The 21,810-nt window shown below is 40.3% G+C and overlaps 1 protein-coding gene across 2 annotated transcripts in view; it reads right to left on the bottom strand.

The window, feature by feature from the left end:
• Window positions 1-698: 698 nt before the first annotated feature.
• Window positions 699-21,810, bottom strand: part of MOB1B (MOB kinase activator 1B) — a 33,647-nt gene continuing 12,535 nt past the window's right edge. The window contains exons 3-6 of one of the 2 annotated variants that reach the window (XM_084759354.1): window positions 21,622-21,715; window positions 16,486-16,619; window positions 12,416-12,579; window positions 699-9,499 (exon numbers count right to left, since the gene is read on the bottom strand). In XM_084759354.1, the coding sequence (XP_084615480.1) occupies window positions 9,422-9,499; window positions 12,416-12,579; window positions 16,486-16,619; window positions 21,622-21,715 (470 nt within the window). In that variant the 3' untranslated portion in view covers window positions 699-9,421. Of the gene's footprint in view, window positions 9,500-12,415; window positions 12,580-15,051; window positions 15,842-16,485; window positions 16,620-21,621; window positions 21,716-21,810 lie in introns of those variants that run through there. The other variant, XM_084759355.1, reaches the window with a different exon arrangement.

Here is a 21,810-nt window from a genome sequence, read left to right as displayed (position 1 = left end):
ACCGAAATACTTTCACCCTTAAGATCTAAGAACAATGCCGCTAACATAAATACCTCCAAATAATGATAATATTTTGATAATACTGTAGAATACACATTTCCTCTTGTAACTTCAGTAATCAGGGTAAATTATCCTATAACATTGTTTATTAATATTTAATGATTTATAATAGATTATTTCTTAGTTCAGTTGAAAAACCCACAAATATTTCATTATTTTGCTGTTGTTTCTTTTTTTACTGCAATATTATACACTAAAGAAAGCATTAGTTTATGGGGCTGGAAAGATGGCTCAGAGGTTAAGAGCACTGCGTGCTCTTCCAAAGGTCCTGAGTTCAAGTCTCAGCAACCACATAGTGGTTCATAACCATCTGTAATGAGATCCGGTGCCCTCTTCTGTCGTGAAAGTGTATACTGAACACAGTATACATAGTAAATTAATTTTTAAAAAGCATTAGTTTAAATTGCAGGCATATAAGAGCCTTTAAACCCTAGACCCAATGACACAATCTCTAAAGTTAGTTTTCTATTATGTAAAGGTACATAGATGATAACGACCAGTGTTGTGAGAATTACAGAAAGCACTGCCTAACAAATGTTGAAATGTCCAATATGTTCTGTATACTCTCTGCTTTGCTTTGAAATGTGTTCAGTGTTTAAATAACTATAGTAAAAATAAATAGTAATACAAAGTCAGGATTCATGGCCAAACATAACTATTTATTAGGGGTTTTGTTTCTTATGAACAGTTTTTCTTTTAAAAAAAAAAAACTAGAAATTAAATACCTCCCATTCCACCACATTTAAGACTGTATACATTATTTACATCTCTCAAATAAAACATTACAAATTTTCTGACATTCAGTATTTCCTTTCAAATAACAATAACAAAGCAAACTTTGATCAATAACTACAATTTGCATAATCTTGGCACAATTTACAATATGGCGCCCACGTTGCATTTCCTATGTAGACCATTCTTGTCCCACCTAACTGCCTCCCTAGAGAGGCTGCCCCCCTTCTGAGGACACTCTTGTCTCCGTGCATGCACTTCCTCGCCGAGAGCAGACTGTGAGCGCTGCCCCTCTGCTTCCAGTACTTGGCACTGGCAGTACTTCTGATTTCTGTCTTCAGAAATGATTTCTACTCCAACCTTAAGTGTTCCTTATATTTGCTATCTTCATGAGATTATTTCTACTAATTTTAAATAATAACTTAAATGTATAGGGAAAAATCAAACATAACAAAGGTATTTCCTAAAATATTAGTGATTTTACCACCCTGGTTATGCATGTACAAAAATAACAAATACAATTTAGTAGCTGTAAAAAACTATTTTCCCTAAAAATAGTCATTTCTGCAGGACAATTTAAGAAGAAAAGTGTATGAAAATGTACTAATCTATTTTACAACCAATACATCTATTTTGAAATCAAAATAAAAATGCAAATTTGTGCAAAAGTAGAAGAAATATCCACTTACAAGGAATAATAATGGAAGAGAAAATAAGAAATTGTCACATTACGTCACCAATAACTAACAATAACTAAAACTTTGGTGACATAAAGAAGCCTTTCAACCAAACAAAAGAAAACTTGTATGTCAACAGTACTTCAGATTCTTTAACAATGATGACAGGTAAAATCAGCCTTGAGTGCATGTGAGCGGATATGTGCATACACACAACACAGATGTGAGTGGGAAAACACTAATCTGTAAAGGCTTTACTTTACTGCATGTCTGAGAATTTTACTCCAAAGTTTCCTCTGTGTACCACTATGTGCAAAAGAGAAAGGAGGGAGGGGGAAAGGGAGGGGGGACAGAGGGAGGGAGGGAGAGAGGGAGGGAGGGAGGAAGGGAGGGGGAACTTGCACCACACTTATAAAACTGAGGGCCCTGGCATGGTGGCACATACCTTTAATCCCAGCACTCAGGAGGCAGAGGCAGGCGGATCTTTGTGAGCTCAAGGCCAGCCTGGTCTACAAAGGGAGTCCAGGACAGCCAAGGCTACACAGAGAAACAACAACAACAACAAAAAGCTTTGAAAACTGAGGGCCCAATATTTTCATCTGTATTTTCTTCTCTTTCGTCAGTATATAAATGAATGTTAGACAGAGAGCAGTCTTATACCTTCAAAATGAATTCTTAGAAAATAACTTGTTAGGAAAGCCTTAAAATTTCAAATCATTTGCATTCAGAATGTTGCTGCATGTCTGTTAGCTTTGGGCTTTCCTATAAAATCTTGAAACAGACCTCTGATCACTTATCATCTCACATACAGCCACGCTGGTAACAGCAGCTCCTGTGGTCAGTCTCTGTGGTATGGCAAAACCCTGATGCTTAAAGTGCAGTAGGAGGGATGCTTGAAGATGGAGGATGTTGTAAACTAAGATGTTTTCCTAGTATGCAGTCACATTCTAAATTACAAATAAACTTTTAGTCTAGCATATTTTCAAAAGACAATTAGAATTTAATGTTATAAATGATATGTGCTGAATACTTACATAATTTTAGATGCTATTCATAATACGTAGGCTAAAACTTGGCAAATGTATGAATAAAATTCCTTATAATTTTCCTGTACATCAACCTCCAATCTTTCATTAAAGTCAAGTTGAAAGAAAAGCCTGTTTAAAATAAAATAGAAAACAATGGAGATAAGTAAAGGCTTTATTTCTTTAAACTGCTGTTTTAAGTATTGGATCCACTTTTCCATACTATCCTCTCAATCAAAATATCCTACACAATTCACAAGTTTTAAAGAAAAAGGAGGCAAAAATTAGAAAGCAAGTTCTATAGAAAAATCTTGGTTTTAAAATTCTATTTAAATACAAAGTAATTAAACTGAATTTTTTAAAAAAGTTTTCACATGACCGTTCCTACTTCCAGCAGTGACATCATGAACCTGGCTTCTCTTCTGCAATGCAGTCAATGTCTGGAGCCCTCCGCAGATGTAGAGCCTAAACTATTCTCTTGCTTTCCCCACTGGCTTAGTTGTCAAAGAATAGCCAAGTTAGTGAGCTTGGTTTGGTAGTTAACGTAGGTTCTATTAAGCTTGAAAATTGTTTTTGTGCAATAAAAAAATGAAGCTGGTTTTTCTTACATAGTCATAGCCAATTCTCAAAGCACCTAGGGCACGTGACAAGGGTCCACAACCACATTTAGCAGCACAGCTAAAATAAACAGTGCTCCAAAGAGAACTGCTCAGTCAACTCTCACCTGGATGGTAAGGTACAATATACTCATTTTGAAACAAAGTTCGGACAACTTAGTATCTGCATCTCACATAATCTACTATTTCAGTGGTTATCAAAACCTCTCTTGGAGAGGGTGTAGACAAAGCTAAGAAAGAAATCTGTTGTTTTGCTACTTTTCCCATAAGCAAGGAAAATGCTCATTACATAAAATGGAATCTAGTGATTACATATGCAAAATATAAATATCCACATTTCTATTTCTGGAAAGAGTGTAGTGCTTCATCCATCCTGATAATCCAGGTAGTAACTCAGTCTGAAATACACAATTAAAAATATACTCTGCTACCTAACACACTGTATGTGACATTTAGAATTTACAGTGACTAATAAATCAGAGTTAAAAAGAGGCAACATCTAACAATCATTCATTTTCAGGTACACAGAGCTCCATAGCCACCCACTGGCACACACATATGCTTTCTGTCTGGGGCAGTCTAATTGCATGGCTTTTGTGGGACGTGGAAGAACGAGGTCAGCAAAGGAACAAGGCCAGCAGCAGCACCTACTGCTAAGGACAAACATGTCACTCAGTCACCACCACTAACTAGTCTGACAACTACATAATTCCTAAATCTTGCTTCATCATATCCACATTTAACCAAAGCACTGTGAGTAACAAGATAATGATAACTTACTACATTCAATTGTATGGGATGAGCTTATGAAAGAACGAGGAAAAACAACTTGTGTTTTTATAACTGTATAAAAAAATGGGATACCCAGGTGTGGTGGTGCACAGTTAATCCCAGCATGTAGGGTGGTGAGGCAAGCAGATCTCTTAGAGGTGCAGGTCAATCTGGTCTCAAAAATAAATAAGGAGGAGAGGGATTATTATCTCACTTATTTATAAATGAAAAGATCTGAAAAAAAAAAACCCTCAAAGACACTTATAAGTAAGCTCTCCTGCACAATCAAGCTCTGATCTTTCCTATATAAAAGGGCACTTAGCCAACTTCTATTGAACTGACTTTCTCTGTGTTCTGGTGCCATGTCTCTTTACTTACAGCCATCTACCACCATGTACAACTGCCAGCCGGCTCCCCAGAACTGCCACTCTTTCTCACCATACATACATACATATGTATCTCCTTATTCCCAAAAACTGAGCAAATACTTGAAACCGTGGCACCTGAGATTCCGGCACAGTGAAAACAAACTCCTATCTACATACAGTGAGAAGATAAGTCCTCCTACCAAGCACTGATGTCTAGGACTAGTTTCCCATTTTGACAATATGCTATACGTAAGGCTTAAAGGACAGAAGCAGCTGCTCACTCCTCTCTCTACATGCTGCTGCAACGGAAGCCCCTTGTCAGAGGTGATACGGAGTCGTATATGCCATGGAAGACTACCTCCGGGAGTGGCTGTGTGCTCCATTTCCTGCACAGAGAGGACCCAAACATCAGAATTCTGAAGCAACCCATAATGGTTGACATTATCTATTTAGATACTAAAAAAGTATTTTAAGAATCAGCTAGCTAGCTGTCAGTTCATAAATAAGCATCACTAATCAATGCCCAGTATTAGGTACCTTTTCCAAGCTGCTTCATGTTCCTTTTATTATTGGTACTTGGTGAGTAATTACCATTATAGAAATGAAATGGAGAAAAAGGCAGTTCCTAGTGATCATAATTGCAAGGAAATTCAATTGTATCATTGTCCACTTGGTAACAACAATGCCAAATTTACCGAATTTTTAGACTCTTTTCTACTAAGCATATGCATACAAATTCAGAGAAAGCATTTCTATTTTACTAGGGGAAAGGCATGAGTCTCTAATGAGAGAGACAGAGACAGAGTCAGAGACAGACAGACAGAGAGACAAAATATGAATGAGAATATTGAGGGAAACAAATTTATCCAAACTGACAAGATAAAACTCAGAGTCTAACCTGCTGTGATAGTGCACGCCTTTAATCCCAGCACTCAGGAGGCAGAGGCAGGCTGATCTCTAAGTTCCAGGTCAGCTTGGTCTACAAAGTGAGTCCAGGACAACCAAGGCTACACAGAAAGACCCTGTCTTGAAAAAAAAACAAGACTTTCAGAGTCTAAAAAGAGCATTTCTCAAGAACAAAACTGAAAGGGGGAACCTCAAAATTAATTCTAAAAACCAAACTCCCGAACGTGTAATTGATGATAATAGAACAGAGTGCCATGTCAACTAGAATTTAAGTCATTAATGACCGAGCTAGCATTTTCATTACTTAATATCACTGAAAAGAAAAAATATTTCACAGTGAAAAAATAAAAAGTCAGGATGCTTCAATTTGCACCAATAATCAAGGTAGTGTATCATTTAAAATGACAGGCAAATACTAGCTCCATTCACTGAATGGAAATGCTAAAAAGTGATTAATTTCCCCAAATAGTTGTTTAATTCCATGGTTAATGTCTGTACCTAAAACTATTTTAACTTTTCATGGAAACTGATTTCTTTAAAAAAAGTCTCCAAGACTCTGATTATAAGTAATAGTCACCATTCTATTCCAGGTATTAAAACAGGACTTTCTAGAATTTGACCGCCACACTTAATCCTTTCTGTAATTTCCCCAACGAACTAATGCCTGTGGCCAACCGTTCTCATTTTCCTTTCCTCTTTGGAGTACAAGGGGATTCTGCACTTATGGCTCATTTGGCAGTTGCTAGGAAACCTCACAGTTCAGCATCCTTTCTGGAGATGGCAATTCTATATATAACCTGAAGCTTTACACTTACAGTGCACTTACATGTATAAAGAAGCTAAAATGCAATAGCTATTACATTTCAACATCCTCACATTTCAATATCACAGATATTAAGAGATGGGAAAAGACCTGCTTGTAGAACCTTAAATGTCTGTGGAACAGAATATATTAGTCAATATCAAAAATAATTGGAAGAAGATTAATTCTTCTATCAGTTGCCACATTATATTACAATTCACATCACAATGCCAACTCAAAGAAGCTGCCACATCCCTGGAGAAACTTATCTATCACTACGGAGCTGGGGCTGGTCATCACATGTCCATCACTACGAAGTTGGGGCTGGTCATCACATGTCCATCACTATGGAGCTGGGGCTGGTCATCACATGTCCATCACTATGGAGCTGGAGCTGGTCATCACGTGTCGTCTATCACAATCAGCATACACACATCATGTGTGTATCATTCCTACAACAATGACAGTGGGGGCACTGACTTGCCTGACATCTTGAATCTTGGGTCACAACTGGTTGAATCCTCTGTGCGCATCCAAAAAAATCCATGCTCTGGTGGTTGCTGAGCCCAGTGAGGTTTATACCCAGATGCTACTGAAGCAAGCACCGACTTCGGTGACCTGCTGGACAGCTGCTTGTTAACGTATGTCTACATCATGCTTATGAGGGCAACCGCTGGGTTTTTGATGGTAGTGCTGCCTGTCCCATCAGTATTTGGAAGCCAATGGTCTCATCCTGAAAGCACTTGAGAACAAGGAGAACAGTGACCTTCATCAACTCTTCCCTTCAGCTGGACTGCGATGCGCAACAAAACAGACCCTCCGTACATCAACTAACAATAATCTTGAACTGTGACACATAGGCCAATTTCTTTCTTTTTGCAGCCTTTTCCTTCCCAAACTTGTTGTCGGTGAAAAAGTATGTTTGGAGAAGGTTTTGCATCAAATCAATATTCATGCTGAGTAGGGATTGCCACAATATCCTGCTGGTGGGAAGGCGACAGGGCTCATGACCATTGTTTCTGGAATAATGCAGGCTAGTTTTACCTTTAAGCTCCTGTTTATCCATCATGGACTGAATCTGGAAGCCAGGCACGATGCCGAGGACATTGTTATTACTAGCTCGGTGGCCCAGGCACGCTTCTCAGGGCTACTCACGGTCAAAACGGTGCAGGATCATATTTTACATCATGAAGGTAACCATGCTATGCTTCATCCCTTGGTTCAGACGCTGGAGTGAGAGCAGAGGTTGACAGCCTTCAGCCTGCTCTGAAAGGGCTAGCCAGGCACAAGGAGTATGCCCCTTAGTCTGTCAGGAGTAAAAATCTGGAGCATGGCCTCTTCCTGCAATTGCACTGGGGATATCGACAGCTCATGAAAGCACTTTGGCTGGGGTCACTGTGAGGGAACAATACCAACAACTCAGGGAAGCAGCTAGTGAGGCCGGATGGGAACTCCAGGCACATGCTGAGGTCTTGACCAGGCTGAAGCAGAGATCCTTCTGTGAGTTCAACAGAAAGAAGCATGAGATTGGGACACTGCAGGCTGATGTCATACTGGCTACGAAACATGAGAAGCTCAAGCAGTTAGCAGCTGCCATTGGGGGTGCAGCAGCAGGAGGACCAGACCCCCTCACTGCAGGATCCACTAATCCATGCCTCCTCAAGTGGCCTCCACATCTCCCACATGCTCTAGGCCAGCATGACAGCTATTGTTGAACAGGACCTAGACTGCAATCCACCATCAGTCTGAGGACCCGGGAACAAGCAGAGGAAGCTCCTCGGGAGGCCTGAGAGAATCCTATCCACCTTTCCAGCTTCTGGGTTCAGATAGTGAAAGGGAAGAAAAGGAGGAATGTCAGCACCTGATCCACAACAGTCTGATGCCGATCTTGACTAGGAGCAGCGCCCGCTGGATGACCTGCCGCATGATGGCTCCACTCCTGAAGCTCTCAACCCCCTTCCACACGACCACACTTCAAGGCTGCCTCGTGGCAATGTACTAAGTGCTTCGGATCTTCAAGGTGGTCCAGACCGGGGCGGGTGGGCTAGCAGGGTCAGCTAGAAACAGCCCTATGGCATTAGGAACCAGACAGCTCTCCAATCCCTGAGGCTCCACAGGGTTGATGGAAGCAATCAACTACAAAGTCTATGCCCTTCACTTCCCCAGAAATGCATCCGATCCTGCCTTCATCCCTGGCCTCTCAAAATCCCCCAGAAGTGAATGCCAGTCCTCACCACCCCAAGCCGCTGAGACAGCAGGAGTTAAATCCCAGACAGCTGGAGGAAATCAAGATCACTTAAATGAAGGGCTGTGGGCAGCACTTAGTTACTATCCTCATGGATACAGCCTCATGGTTTTGTCATCAGTGCAGAGCTCAATTACAGCACCCTGATTGTCAGTTAGGGGACAAGGCCCATGGATGGAGTTCCACGGATGACGATCCTGAGAACAAGAAGATCGTTATCATGAATGGTTGTGAGCAGATTTGGGAAGATTTGGCACTGCCAGCCTGGTTTGAATATTATGAGAATTTATAAAATAAGAGTTGTTTGGGGCCACTACTTCATTGCCCTCTGAGTTTTCCTGTTTCTATTCACAGGAACATGGCTACCTCATGGTTCCTGACCAAGTTAAATTACTGCATTCCACTACTACCCCATAATGCCACCTGGGCCCCCCAGCCCTCCAGGTTATGCCTCACCACAGTGATTACTGACTTCTGAGACAGCACTTTTGAGTTCTCAGGCAGCTACATTATTTGTTTTGTATTAAGAAAAAATAATAATAATTAAAACTTTTGTTGTTCTACATTTATGTTCTACATGCACACCTTTACAAATTATGGCAAAAATAATTAAGAAATAATTTTAGTTGTTTTACATTTATGTTCTACATGCACAACTTTACAAATTATGTTTTTTTCAATGTAGTAAAAGCTGGACATCAATTTGAGTAGACTATGGCTTTTATAACAGATTACTTTACAACATGCACAAGTAAGTGCCCTAGATAGAAATTCTAATATTGTTTCAAGTTCTGTTCAGTCCTGTATCTGTGCTTTGCACCTCAGAAGTGAGCCTATCAAGGCACTTAAAAACATGTAAGTCTTTTTTAGGGACTTCAAAGTGGGCCACAATTTACACAACGGTATCTAATCCATCACCATTTGTTTTCAGCATACAATATCATAGAAAGTCCTCAATAAACAAAACCAGGTTAATAAAAGTAATATAAAAACACTGTACACCACTAAGACAAAACTTGCCCCTTTCAACTGTAGAGAAGGTTCTTGGCTCCTCTAGCAACAGAGTATGATTTTAATATTCAGAAGAGAAAAAAAGGTAACCCAAGCAAGCCTCAAACCTAAAACAGAAGCAATCCAGATAAAAACGAAATATAACAACACCCAAGTACACTCTACATAGCTCCACTTGAGGAAGAATTTGCACAGCTTTTCATCCTTTTATCTGTCCTTTGAGGTGAGTTTTTCAATCAGTTCTTGGAGTGGTGCGAGTTCTCTTCTGTCAATCAGGTTGAACTCCTACAAAAAGCAAAACATTATTTGCATCTAATTCCCAAGCAGATTACCATGAACATTACTGGATATCAGCTTCTGGAATAAACACTGAAATATACCAATCAAATAGGGATTTGATATCACTGCAAAGAAAAGATTTTTCCATGGAAAAATTAAGAAATCAGAATGCTTCAAACTGTGCCAATAATAAAATACTACATCTTTTAAAATGACTTTTTGAATGATTTCTCCTGAACTACATTTTTTTTAATGAATAAAGGTCACATATACTTCCAATCTTCTGTATGATGGACTAGTCTCAACGTCCAATGTAATCCATCATTAACATCCATCATATGCCAAGCGCCACAGGAGAAGTCTAGAGAAGCATTAGGCCCAGTATTACAAGCCTACCCCTCAGATCAGTGCAGTCTGGGCCAACAACATATGGCAATACATACCACTGCCTACATTTTTGTATTGCACATTAAAGTAATACTGTTAAATAAAGCATGTCCTATCTTCATCTTGACAAATCTTCAGAGTGAGAAAAAAGCAAACTCAAATTTAGAATTCTGAAAAGTCCTCAGGATTCCACACTAGAAAGCAGATGGCTCTGAGCTCCTGGCCCTCCGTTAGCCTGTCTTTCCACCCCAATCTCCATCTGCGACGGAAGAGGCCTCATGCAAATGAGTACAGATAAGTTGCCTGGCACGTATGAGTGATGTCCACATACCTCTAACAGGCAGCTGTCATCTGGATACTCCTCATGTCTGAAGTTACACCTATCTGACACGTGACCTAGTCTCCGAAGAGTACACAGCACTTTATCTGAGAGCACGTGGGTAGGAAATTCTGGGATCACATATATTTTAAGTACATGAGATACTAAAAGGACCTGGGAAAGTCTGTTGTTGGCCCTGTGGAGTCTAAACTATCTGCGATCACAACAAGATTACCTAAATTGAAAGGCCCGAGCAAGTAATCTTCTTAATCAGAAGGTGCTGCCGCTAGGGTGAGATGTGCAAAACGTCCTGGGCTCGCTTTATAGTCCAGACTGGCCTTAATATTTTCTCCTGAAGCAGCAGTTTCTCCTAAACTTTGGCAATCATAATCTGCTAACTAAAATATTAATGTGGTTTTTGTTTTTATGGGTCTGCAGATGACACTGTCAAACAATTCCCAAAAAAGTTTTAGAAAGTTACAATCTCTCTCCACCATCACCCCACTACCTCTTTGGGTTTTCGAGACAGGGTTTCTCTGTGTAGCCTTGGCTGTCCTAGACTCACTTTGTAGACCAGGCTGGCCTTGAACTCATAGTGATCCTCCTGCCTCTGCCTCCCGAGTGCTGGGATTAAAGGTGTGTGCCACCACCGCCCGGCTAAATTACAATCTCTTTAAATGTGTTTTCACAGAAAATTTTAAAGAACTGTGCCTTCAATATAAGGAGTATTAATGAAAATGGACACTTTTCTTCAGTGGAAAGTGAAGACTTATGCTCACATATAAAAACAACACAAAGTAACACTTGCTTTCTCCCAACCACCATCTTCTTGTAATCTCTCCAGGAACAGGAATCATACTAGTTGGCTCATCTATTTCTAACTCTCTCGCATTTCCTTATATTTCTCTAATTAGAGAATTAAATAAAAATATACTCATATATAGTTTTTTTTTTCATTCCTTGTTTGTTGAAGACAAAGTACTGATAGGCAACCCAGGCTGGCCTTCAATTCCTGATTCTCTTGCCTCAACCTCTAAGAGTACTAGGACTGTGTGTAGAGGCCACCGTACCTGGCTTTTTTCCTAAGGCTAGATCTCTGAGGATTAAAGAAAGGGGACATCATCTAGCAAGTCAGTTCGAACTCTAAGGAACCTCTAGAAGACACTCTGACTCCTTTCCCCACACAGGACAGATAGTCATTAGCTTCAAAATTACTTAGAATATGTTTGGGTTTTTGTTTTGGTTTGGTTTGGGGTGTTTTGTTTTGTTTTGTTTTTCCAGACAGGGTTTCTCTGTGTAGCCTTGACTGTCCTGGACTCACTTTGTAGACCAGGCTAGCCTTAAACTCACAGTGATCCACCTGCTTCTGCCTCCCAAGTGTTAGGATTAAAGGAGTGCACCATCACACCCAGCTTGGTTTTTTGTCTCGTTTTGGGGGTTTTTTCTTGGGAGGGAGGGTTTAGAGACAAGGTCTCTCTGTGTAGGCTTGACTGTCCTGGACTCGTTTTGTAGACCTCGAACTCAGTGATCCGCCTACCTCTGCCTCCCAAGTGCTGGGATTAAAGTTTTTTGTTTTTTTTTTAATGAGGAAAAAAAGGATGTGATATTCAAAGCATAAATCCAGAAAAGAATCCACTAATAAAGATCCAAGATTTTTCTTAAAGTAGAGGTTTAAGAGAAAAAAAGGGTGCTAAAATGCTTGCAACCAAGTTCACTACATGTCCGCCCAACTAGTTCAGTTGGAATTCAGATTCAGTTCCTTTTTTTTTACCCCCCCCCCTATTTTGGTTGGTTTTTGTTTGTTGCTTGTTTCTGTTGGTTTCAGTTGTTGGCTATCCATTTTTTGTTTGTTGAGATAGGATGGTAGGGCCCTGGGATGGCCTGAAGCTTACTAAATAGCAGGCTGGCTTTGAAAGCATAGTCTTTAGGCTTCAGCCTCTCGAGGGCCAACATTATAGACACGTTCATAACATCTGACTCACCAGTCAGAGTTCTTATTTAGCCTCTGTACATGGCCTGGGAATTCACGCAGTCCAAGCTAGGCAAGGCATCTTAGAACTGGTCTAGGCTGCCTACCATAAACCGAGAGACTAATGAAACTAAGCAGAATGCAGATTAGAGATAGCAAGTTCCGTCCTGATAGTGTATATGCACTATTTATTCACAGAATTCTAAAAATAAACATGAAGCAAGGAAAGCCTCATTAGTCAACCTACCTGAACAAAAAAAATAAAGTGCTTGAAAGACGTGTTCAGATGTGCTTCCTCCTGAAGCTGGATCACAGGGTCAAAATGTTGGTGATAAATGTGAGCATAAACTCTAAAGAGTCGTTTGAGTATTGTTTTTGCCACTGACATGAAATTCTTCGGGAATGGAACACCTAGTAAAGAGATAAGCACCCCTCTATTAATAAGCGCACAGAACAGCATGATTTGTCATCGAGTAGCAACAGTGCTGAAAACTGTAGTGCACACGAATTTCTATTTTACATGCCCATAAAATCTTTGTGAAATTCTTCACACATGATGAATGAAAATGCACTACCACACCCAGCTTAGAATTCTTCTTCTTTTCTTTTCTTTTTTTTTTTTCCGAGACAGGGTTTCTTGGCTGTCCTGGACTCACTTTGTAGACCAGGCTGGCCTAGAACTCACAGAAATTTGCCTGCCTCTGCCTCCGCCTCCACAGTACTAGGATTACAGGCGTGCACCACCACACCCGGCTATATACATCTAGAGTTTTAACTGAAAGGTCAGATAATAGAAAATAAGTAGTCTACTTCTTGACTTAATTCATTTATTATGTTTTAAGTCTTATTTATTTCTTATGTATATGGTGTTCTGCCTGCATGTACACCTGCAGGCCAGCAGTAGGCATCAGATCACATTACATGTGGTTGCTGGGAATTGAACTCAGGACCTCTGGAAGAGCCGTCAGTGCGCTTAACCTCCGAGCCATCTCTTCAGCCCTTGACTTAATTTTATTATTTGCTGAATTCTTTTGTAATATTTCAGATTAAAATGTCACTAACCTTATTTCTAATCAAAGAAGGTTGGTTTTTGTTTTGTTTTTTTTCCGAGACAGCATTTCTCTGTGTAGCCTTGGCTGTCCTGGTCTCATTTTGTAGAACAGGGTGACCTCGAACTCACAGAGATCTGCTTGCCTCTGCCTCCCAAGTGCTGGGATTACAGGCGGGTGCCATCACACCCAGCTCAGAATGATTCTTTATGGCATACTGTACTTCTAACATAATGCCACTTTACAAATATCTAAGAGGCAGTGCAGCTAAAACTCACTCCTGGGTTGTGAAGTTTGTTAACATTAAGCACTACACATATATGTGCTAACATAAATAATGTATTAACAACTTCAGTTATGTTTAAAATGCTTATAGTTTACCAGACGCACGCGCGCACACACATGCACGCACGCACACACTCTTAGCCTAAGGAGATTCTGATCCAGGCATACTGACAAGTATCTGCAATCTCAGGACCTTGGAGGCTGAGAAAGGACGACAGTGAGTTCAAGACCAGCCTGAGATTCAGAGCAAGATCCTAGCTCAAGAAAATAAAAATAAAAATGAGATTTACAACTTGGAAGGATATTATCCTAAGTGCATACCAGACCCCAAGAGATTATTCTTTGATCTTACTTATATTTTGAGTAAGAAAGAAGATGAAATATAAAGAAGCTAAAATCATGGTTATGGGATAATGGGATAGGATAAGATATATCTGGAGCAAAGATACATGGTAGTCAGGTCTAAAGACCTAATATAAAATATAAGAATAAAATTCATAACAATATACTATATTAATTATAATACTATTGAATATATAAATACTACTGAATAAATAATACTATTCTCCATTTAACACCACTATAATTTTTTAATAGTTGGGTAATTATAGCTGCTTTCACAACAGAATAAAATAGGTTAACTATAACACAATGCATACTAATTTTACTATGAAAGCTATTATACTATAAATATATATACTACTACCATGCTATAACAAATATATACAATTTTTTAATTTTTCAATAAAAATCTGGGCCAGGCCAGGCACGGTGGTGCACATCTTTAATCCCAGCACTCAGGGGACAGAAGCAGGAGGACTGCTGTGAGGCCAGCCTGGTCTACAAAGCAGGTCCAGGAGAGCTAAGGCTATACAGAGAAACCCTGTCTCAAAAATCAACAACAAGCTGGCCAGTGAGATTGTTTAGCAAGTAAAAGCACTTACTGAGTGAGCCCAGTGGCCTGAGTTTAATCCCCAGAAAGCATGTAAAAGTGAAGGAGGGAAGAGGTGCCACCAAGTTGACCTCCGACCCCCACATCCACACACACGCATAAACACAGTAGTTGTAAATAGATTTTTTTAAAAAAGAATACAAAATGCTATACTCTAAATGTTAAAGTTGGCAAGGAAAGCAAACACTGGTATTAGTGGCTCATTGTCATATCTATTGCCCATTTACCACCACTAAAGATCACAAGGAAACAAACACACCACAACCAAGGGACATTCTAAAATGTCAAAGGCATGATAGACCAAAAAGACTGGAGTCCACATATTCTAGACTATGGAGATGACAAGACACAGCACTACATGAAAACCATTAGCAATGATCTTCTCTTTAACTATAAAGGCCATTACTAGTAAAACCTGAAAAACATAAACAGGACCTAAGATCCGAGAAGACCTAAGACTCCAGAGAGTAGTGCTCTACTGAAAGCACATGATGCTACCCAAAAGTTATTCAACAATACTCTGAGGGCAAACTGTTAAACAGTTTTTTCAGAAAACACAGTTGCGTATATTTTGATAACTAAAAACACATGGGAATTGTCTAATGGTTACGATTTAAACTTAATAGGAACACCAAACAAGTCACTCGGGCTAAACCCTCATGTCTCTTCTTTCTCTCACATATCTTGATTTCAGAATCTATGTTATATGTGGTAGTGCCTGCCTGGAGTCACATTCATGAGGTTCAGGCAGGAGGGAGACCCTATCTCAAAACAAAAGAAAAAAACAAAATCTTAAGAATAATTTTCTTGTGTTTATTTGTTTATGAGACAGAGTTCCTCTGTGTGTAGCTCTGGCTGTCTCAGGACTCTGAGGAACGCAGGAGGCAGAAGCTGGCGGATCTCTGATCTGGTCTACAGAGCAAGTTCCAGGACAGCCAAGGTTACACAGAGAAGCCCAGTCTTGAGGAGGGTAAAAATATGCAAACACCCAAACACACATTCAAATAACCTTCTTTGCCAGGCGTGGTGACACACGCCTGTAAGCCCAGCACTTGGGAGGTAGAGGCAGGTGATCTCTGCGAGTTCGAGGCCAGCCTAGACTACAAAGCGAGTCCAGGACAGCCAAGGCTACACAGAGAAACCCTGCCTCAGAAAAATAAAAAATAACCTTTTTTGATTAGAAATGTTAGTGACATTTTAATCTGAAATATCACAAAAAATTTCAGCAAATAATAAATTTAAGTCAAAGACTGGAGAGAACGCTCGCTCAGGCTGCTCTTCCAGAGGTCCTGAGTCCAATTTCCAGCCGGCACATGGTGGCTCATATCCATCTGTAATGTGATCTGACGCCCTCTTCTGGCCTGCAGGTGTACATGCAGGCAAAACACTGTATACACAAGAAATAAATAAAATTTAAAACTTAATAAATAAATTAAGTCAAGAAGTAAATTACTTCTTTTCTTTTTTCAGTTTTTCAAGACAGGGTTTCTCTGTGTAGCCTGGACTGTCCTGGACTCTGTAGACCAGGCTGGCCTGGAACACACAGTGATCCACCTGCCTCTGCCTCCCAAGTGCAGGAATTAAAGGCGTGCGCCACCACCACCCAGCTTATTTTCTATTCAATTCAATTCAATTCAAACACTAGATGCATACAGCTGGGTGTGGCGGCACACTCCTGTAATCCCAGCACTCTGGAGGCAGAGGCAGGTAGATCTCTGGGAGTTCAAGGCCAGCCTGGTCTACAAAGTGAGTCTAGGACAGCCAGGGCTGTTACATAGAAAAACCCTGTCTCAGAAAAACTAAAACCAAACCAGACCAAAACACTACAAATACAAGGGGGGGGGGGGGCGATCAGTTTACATGAGACAGCTTTTGTTATGACTGGGCTCACAAGCTCTGTGCCTCTTCTTGGAAACTACTTAATGCACAAACTCATCTACACAGTCCCAAGGAACTACGAAATCTGTGGGAAAAGAAGGGACAGAGGAACTGTAGAAACAAAATTATCCCAATTATATTAAATAATTTTACCAATCTTTGATGGAAATAATGTCTCATCATCCAGCTGGTCCTGAACCCAAGTCATCAGGTAATCAATGTACTTTGGTGCAGAGCACTTAATGGGCTTTTTTATGTTTGTTCCATCTGCCCAATGATACTCATATCTGAATGGAAAGATAGAAAGCAAACAGAACATCAGAAGAGAGGCAAATGTGCACATATATATGTGTGTGTATGTATATATATATACATACACACACATATATAATGAATATATACACAAACATGTTCTAAACAATCTGTTCTTCCAAGTATACATTTTTCAGTCACCAGTAGCCTGTTTTGCACTTACCACAATCCAACCTAAGGAATCACATCAACTCATCTTCTATTTAGATGTTTTCTTCACCTGTCTGATTCTCTTTTCTTTTCTTTTTTTTTTTTTTTTAAGACAATGTCTCACTATATAGACCATGCTGGCTTGAAACTCAAAGGGATCCACCTGTCTCTGCCTCCCAAGGTCTGGGGTTACCATGCACAGCCCCAAAAGTTTCTTAAAGAGTTCTCTAACAGAGAGTAGAATAATACATTGCTCAAGTGGGAGAACTTACTTCTCTATTCTATGATGGCACTCGTTAACTTTACAGCTGTTTTTCTTCCTTACATAAAACACAAAACAATTCTTTTTACAGGAGCTTTAAATTTGGGGTTAAGTATAAAGAATGACAGAAAATTCAAAGTAATGCTAACGTAACTAAGAATGGCTCAGTGGCCTGGTGAGATAGCTTAGTGGTTAAGAACACTGGCTGCTGCTCTTCCAGAGGTCCGGAGTTTAATATCCAGCAACCACATGGTGGCTCATGACCACATGCAGACAGAGAACTCCTACATTCACATATATATTTTTAAAAATATTTATTTATTTATTATGCATATAATGTTCTGTATGCATGTACACCTGCAAGCCAGAAGAGGGCATTAGATCACATTATAGATGGTTGTGAGCCACCATGTGGTTGCTGGGAACTGAACTCAGGACCTTTGGGAGAACAGGTGACATTTTTAACCATTGAGCCATCTCTCCAGCCATATATATATAAATTTTTAAAGAAAGAATGGTTCAGTAGTTTAGTACATTTGGATGAGGAACTAATATCTCCTTAAAGGAAATTGGCAACTCTAAAGAGCTCAGGTTTTGGATATATTACCCTTTGATTTAATAAACATCTAATATGCAACTATCATGTGAGAAACACAAGGTCAAAAACAAGGAACCCTAAAGTGAAATGCATTTCCCCTACTCTGAAAAACAAGATGAGAAGAAGATACGCCAAAAATATATAAGTAAAATTATGTATGAACTGCCTGTCTAAAGTGAACAATTTACCCGTGAAAGATCTACCTATAAATGCAAATGTTGATCTGTATTCAGGCCAAACCCTCTTTTAAAAAATACTTTATTTAATTTAAATTTATGTGTGTTGGTATGAGGGTGTCATATCTTGGACTTACAGACAATTGTGAGCTGCCATGTGGGTGCTGGGAATTGATCCTTTGGAAGAGCAGGAAATGCTCTTAACCCTTGAGCCATCTCTCCAGCCCTTGGCCAAACCCCCCCCCCCTCTCTCTCTGAGACACACACACACACACACACACACACACACACACCCCACATACACACTTACGGTAATAAGACTTTTCTTGCACTGTACAATAAGCATGTCCATCAACATAGCCCTAAAGAACTAAGTGCATAGCTCAAACTCCAAATCTATAAACTGAATTGTCATTTAGATTTTTAGTTTCCAACATTTCTTCTGCTAACTCACTTTTTTATTTGTTTTTCCAAGACAAGGTTTCTCTGTGTAGATCTGGCTGTCCTGGACTCACTTTGTAGACCAGGATGGCCTGAATTTACAGAGATCCGCCTGCCTCTGCCTCCCGAGTGCTGAGATTAAAGGCGTGTGCCACCACGCCTAGCTGCTACTTTATTCTTTTTGTTTTGTTTATTTTTCTTCTTTCTTTCTTTTTTGGTTTTTAAAGACAGGGTTTCTCTGTGTATAGCCTCGGCTGTCCTAGACTCACTTTGTAGGCCAGACTGGCCCGGAATTCACAGTGATCCTCCTGCCTCAGCCTCCTGTGTGCTGGGATTACAAGCGTGCACAATCGCGCCTGGCATACTTCACTCTTTTTATCAACTATTTTCTAACCTTTTCTGCAGGAGTTTGATGTGACTGAGAACCTGACCGAAGAATAGATAAGTTAGCCCAACAAAGGAAATGGAAATAACAGAGAAATAGTTCATGGTATTTAAACTGATAAAAAGTATCTTCAATAGTACAAATGAGGATGCTTTAGATTTATCAAATCCATACCTTAACAATAACCCACACCCATCCCAAGCAGCGATAACCTTGATAATTAACAGCTCTTAGAACATCCTTCTTATCATTGCTAGGGCATGGCCAGCAATTCCAGTGTAACCTCTCAAAATGGAGACTCCCAAGCATCTCGTTCCCAGTCAAGAATTCTATTATAAACTTAAAGGCTCAGTGCAGTTGTAAGCCCATTTCCTCTTCTCTGATCCTCTTGAGAGACAGACTGTAGCTAGGACTTACCGATCACTATTTCTCACTTAAGACAAATGAACTCAGGCTGAAGTTAAGTGTGCTTGCTGCTCTTACAAGAGGACCTGGGTTTAGTTTCCAGCACTCACATAGTAGCTCACAGCTATCTTTAACTCCAATTTTCTAGGGGATCTGATACCCTCTCTTCTGGCCTCTGTGGGCCTTGTATACACATGGTCCACACACATACACATAAAATAATAGAAAAGTAAATAAATCTTTAAAAAAGAAGAATGTGGGCTGAAGAGATGGCTCAGTGGTTAGCAGTACTGGCTGTTCTTCCAGAGGACCTGGATTTAATTGTCAGCAACCACATGGGAGCTCTAAACTGACTGTAACTCCAGTTCCAGGGGACCTGACACCCCCACACAGACATACATGCAGGCAAAACACCGATGCACATAAAATAAAAATAAATTTAAAAAATGAAACCAAAAGGCATCTCTATTTTTTTCTCTACAGTATGAAAATTGAAAGTCTTCACAATGCTTGTTAACTTGTTATTGATTTTCAGGTGTTCACCCATTTCTGCATATAAAAACCAAAAGCAAACAGTAAATCAAAGATTCATATTCAGTGTCCTGAAGTTTTTGGAGTTTTTTTGTTTGGTTTGGTTTGGTTTGGTTTTTCAAGACAGGGTTTCCCTCTGTAGCCTTAGCTGTCCTAGGCTCACTTTGTAGACCACGTTGGCCTAGAACTCACAATGATCCACTTGCCTCTGCCTCCAGTGTGCTGGGATTAAAGGCATGCGCCAACCACGCCCAGCCTGAAGTTTCAAAAATAATCTCAACTCTCAGGCCAGGCATGGTGGCTTGTGCCTTTAATCCCAGCACTCCAGAGCCAGAGGCAGAGGCAGGTGGATTGATGTGATGTTTATTCTAAATATTTCCTGTTTGTGTAAACATGTCACCATTTGTTCTCTGTGTTGCCAATAAAACCAACTAGCCAATGCTGAGCAATAACAGAGAATAGGGAGGGACATCCTGATCCAGTGAGGGGAGGAGAAAGAGAAGGAAGGTAAGGTTGGACCCTGGAGGAGGAAGACCAGGAAGCACCAGGAGGAATGAGCCAGACCTAGGTGATGAGTAAAAGCAAGTATCAAGTGGGAAACCAGAACAAGAGGAAACTATACTAGCATGGAGGTTTAAGATGGAGTGATTATTGCAAAGCACTGTGCTATAGGCTAATTAATAGATCCTATGTGGCCGGGCAATGGTGGCGCATACCTTTAATGCCAGCACTTGGGAGGCAGAGGCAGGTGGTCTCTGTGAGTTCGAGGTCAGCCTGGTCTACAGAGCAAGTTCCAGGGTATCTAGAGCTATTACACAGAGAAACGCTATCTCGGAAAAAAAAAAAAAGATCCTGTGTGGTTATCTGGGTATAAGCCTGGATTAAGGAGTAGCTATTGGTACCACTAAAATAATAACTCAATATTAAATAATCCTTCAGCATGTGGTAAGAAAGTAGTGCAAATCAGACACAGCTCTCTGCTTTTCTAGTGAAAATGGCCAGTGTGTGTTGTACTTCTTTCTAAGAGAGCAACACATCTTTCCCAAGCTTCCACATCTCTGCTGCAAGTTAAAGATCAGCTGACTAAATTCTTTATGTTCACAGTGAAATATAAGCCAGTACTTTTCTGGTGAATGTTAGAATATGAAGTAAAGCATATGTTATATTGACATATCACTAATAAATAGCAGCCTTTATTGGTAGTAATGATAAAAGCCAACTTGAAAAGGGCATTGGCTCAACCAATATTTATTGATTGCTGAAGAGGTGGTAAGTGCTGCCTTTGAACCAAGACAGATTTAAAAGAATAAAGAACTTGAGTGGCACACCTGAAACCCCAGATTTGAGCCACATTATTACAGTATAAACACTAGGTAATGCAAACTATAATCCTTATAAAAGTTAAACCACTAGAGCTGGAGAGACGCCTCAGCTGTCTGGAGCATGCAAAGCCGTCTCAGAGGACCTGAGATCAGCTCCAACTTCGGGCAGCTCCAGAGAGCAGGTAACTCCGGCCATCGCGGGCACCTGCACTCACATGCACACACCTACACACACACTTAACAACAGTATTTTTTAAATGAAAAAGTTAAGCAGAAAGAGCACATCTACACTGAAGAATCCTAGGCACCTCCAAAAGGAAAGAAATGTTCAACATGGGCCTGCAACAGGGGTGAGACATTAAAATATATTAGCATAAGGTAAAAAGAAGAGAACAAGGATCCGTCCAAGAATAGATGAAGTGACTTTTCAGAAGAAACAGCGACGAGCAAGGAGTGTCCAGGGGGCTGGTTCAGGAGGATGGAAGATGGGCAGGGGCAGGAGAGGAAAGGTAGGAGGCAGGCAGCAGGCAGGGGCAGGAGAGGAAAGGTAGGAGGCAGCCAGCAGGCAGGGTGGCAACAAGCTGACTGCTCCCAGGGCAGCCGCTGAGGAACCTGCTGGAAGCTGGACATGCATGGCTACTCGCTGTCTTCTCGTCTAAGAGCCCAACCACAGTGACAAGGGAAACTGGTCATGAACAGTATCTTACTTTGGTCCAGCTGACATCACCGGACAGCTCTCCTCTGTACAGAAGTCAGTGATGGTTCCATAAAGCATATTGATTTGATTGAAAAAATCCACAGCTGCAAAGCAAATGTCTATTATAAGTAAAATAAAACAGTGAAAAGTAGTTTTGACTCTACTGAAGCAGAATCCCTGGCTCTTCTTCCCTATAAAC

This window comes from Acomys minous (genome assembly GCF_964271855.1).
Source record: "Acomys minous genome assembly, chromosome: 15".
In the NCBI taxonomy this organism is placed as follows: Eukaryota; Metazoa; Chordata; class Mammalia; order Rodentia; family Muridae; genus Acomys; species Acomys minous.
This window is presented reverse-complemented; position numbering and strand designations above follow the sequence as displayed.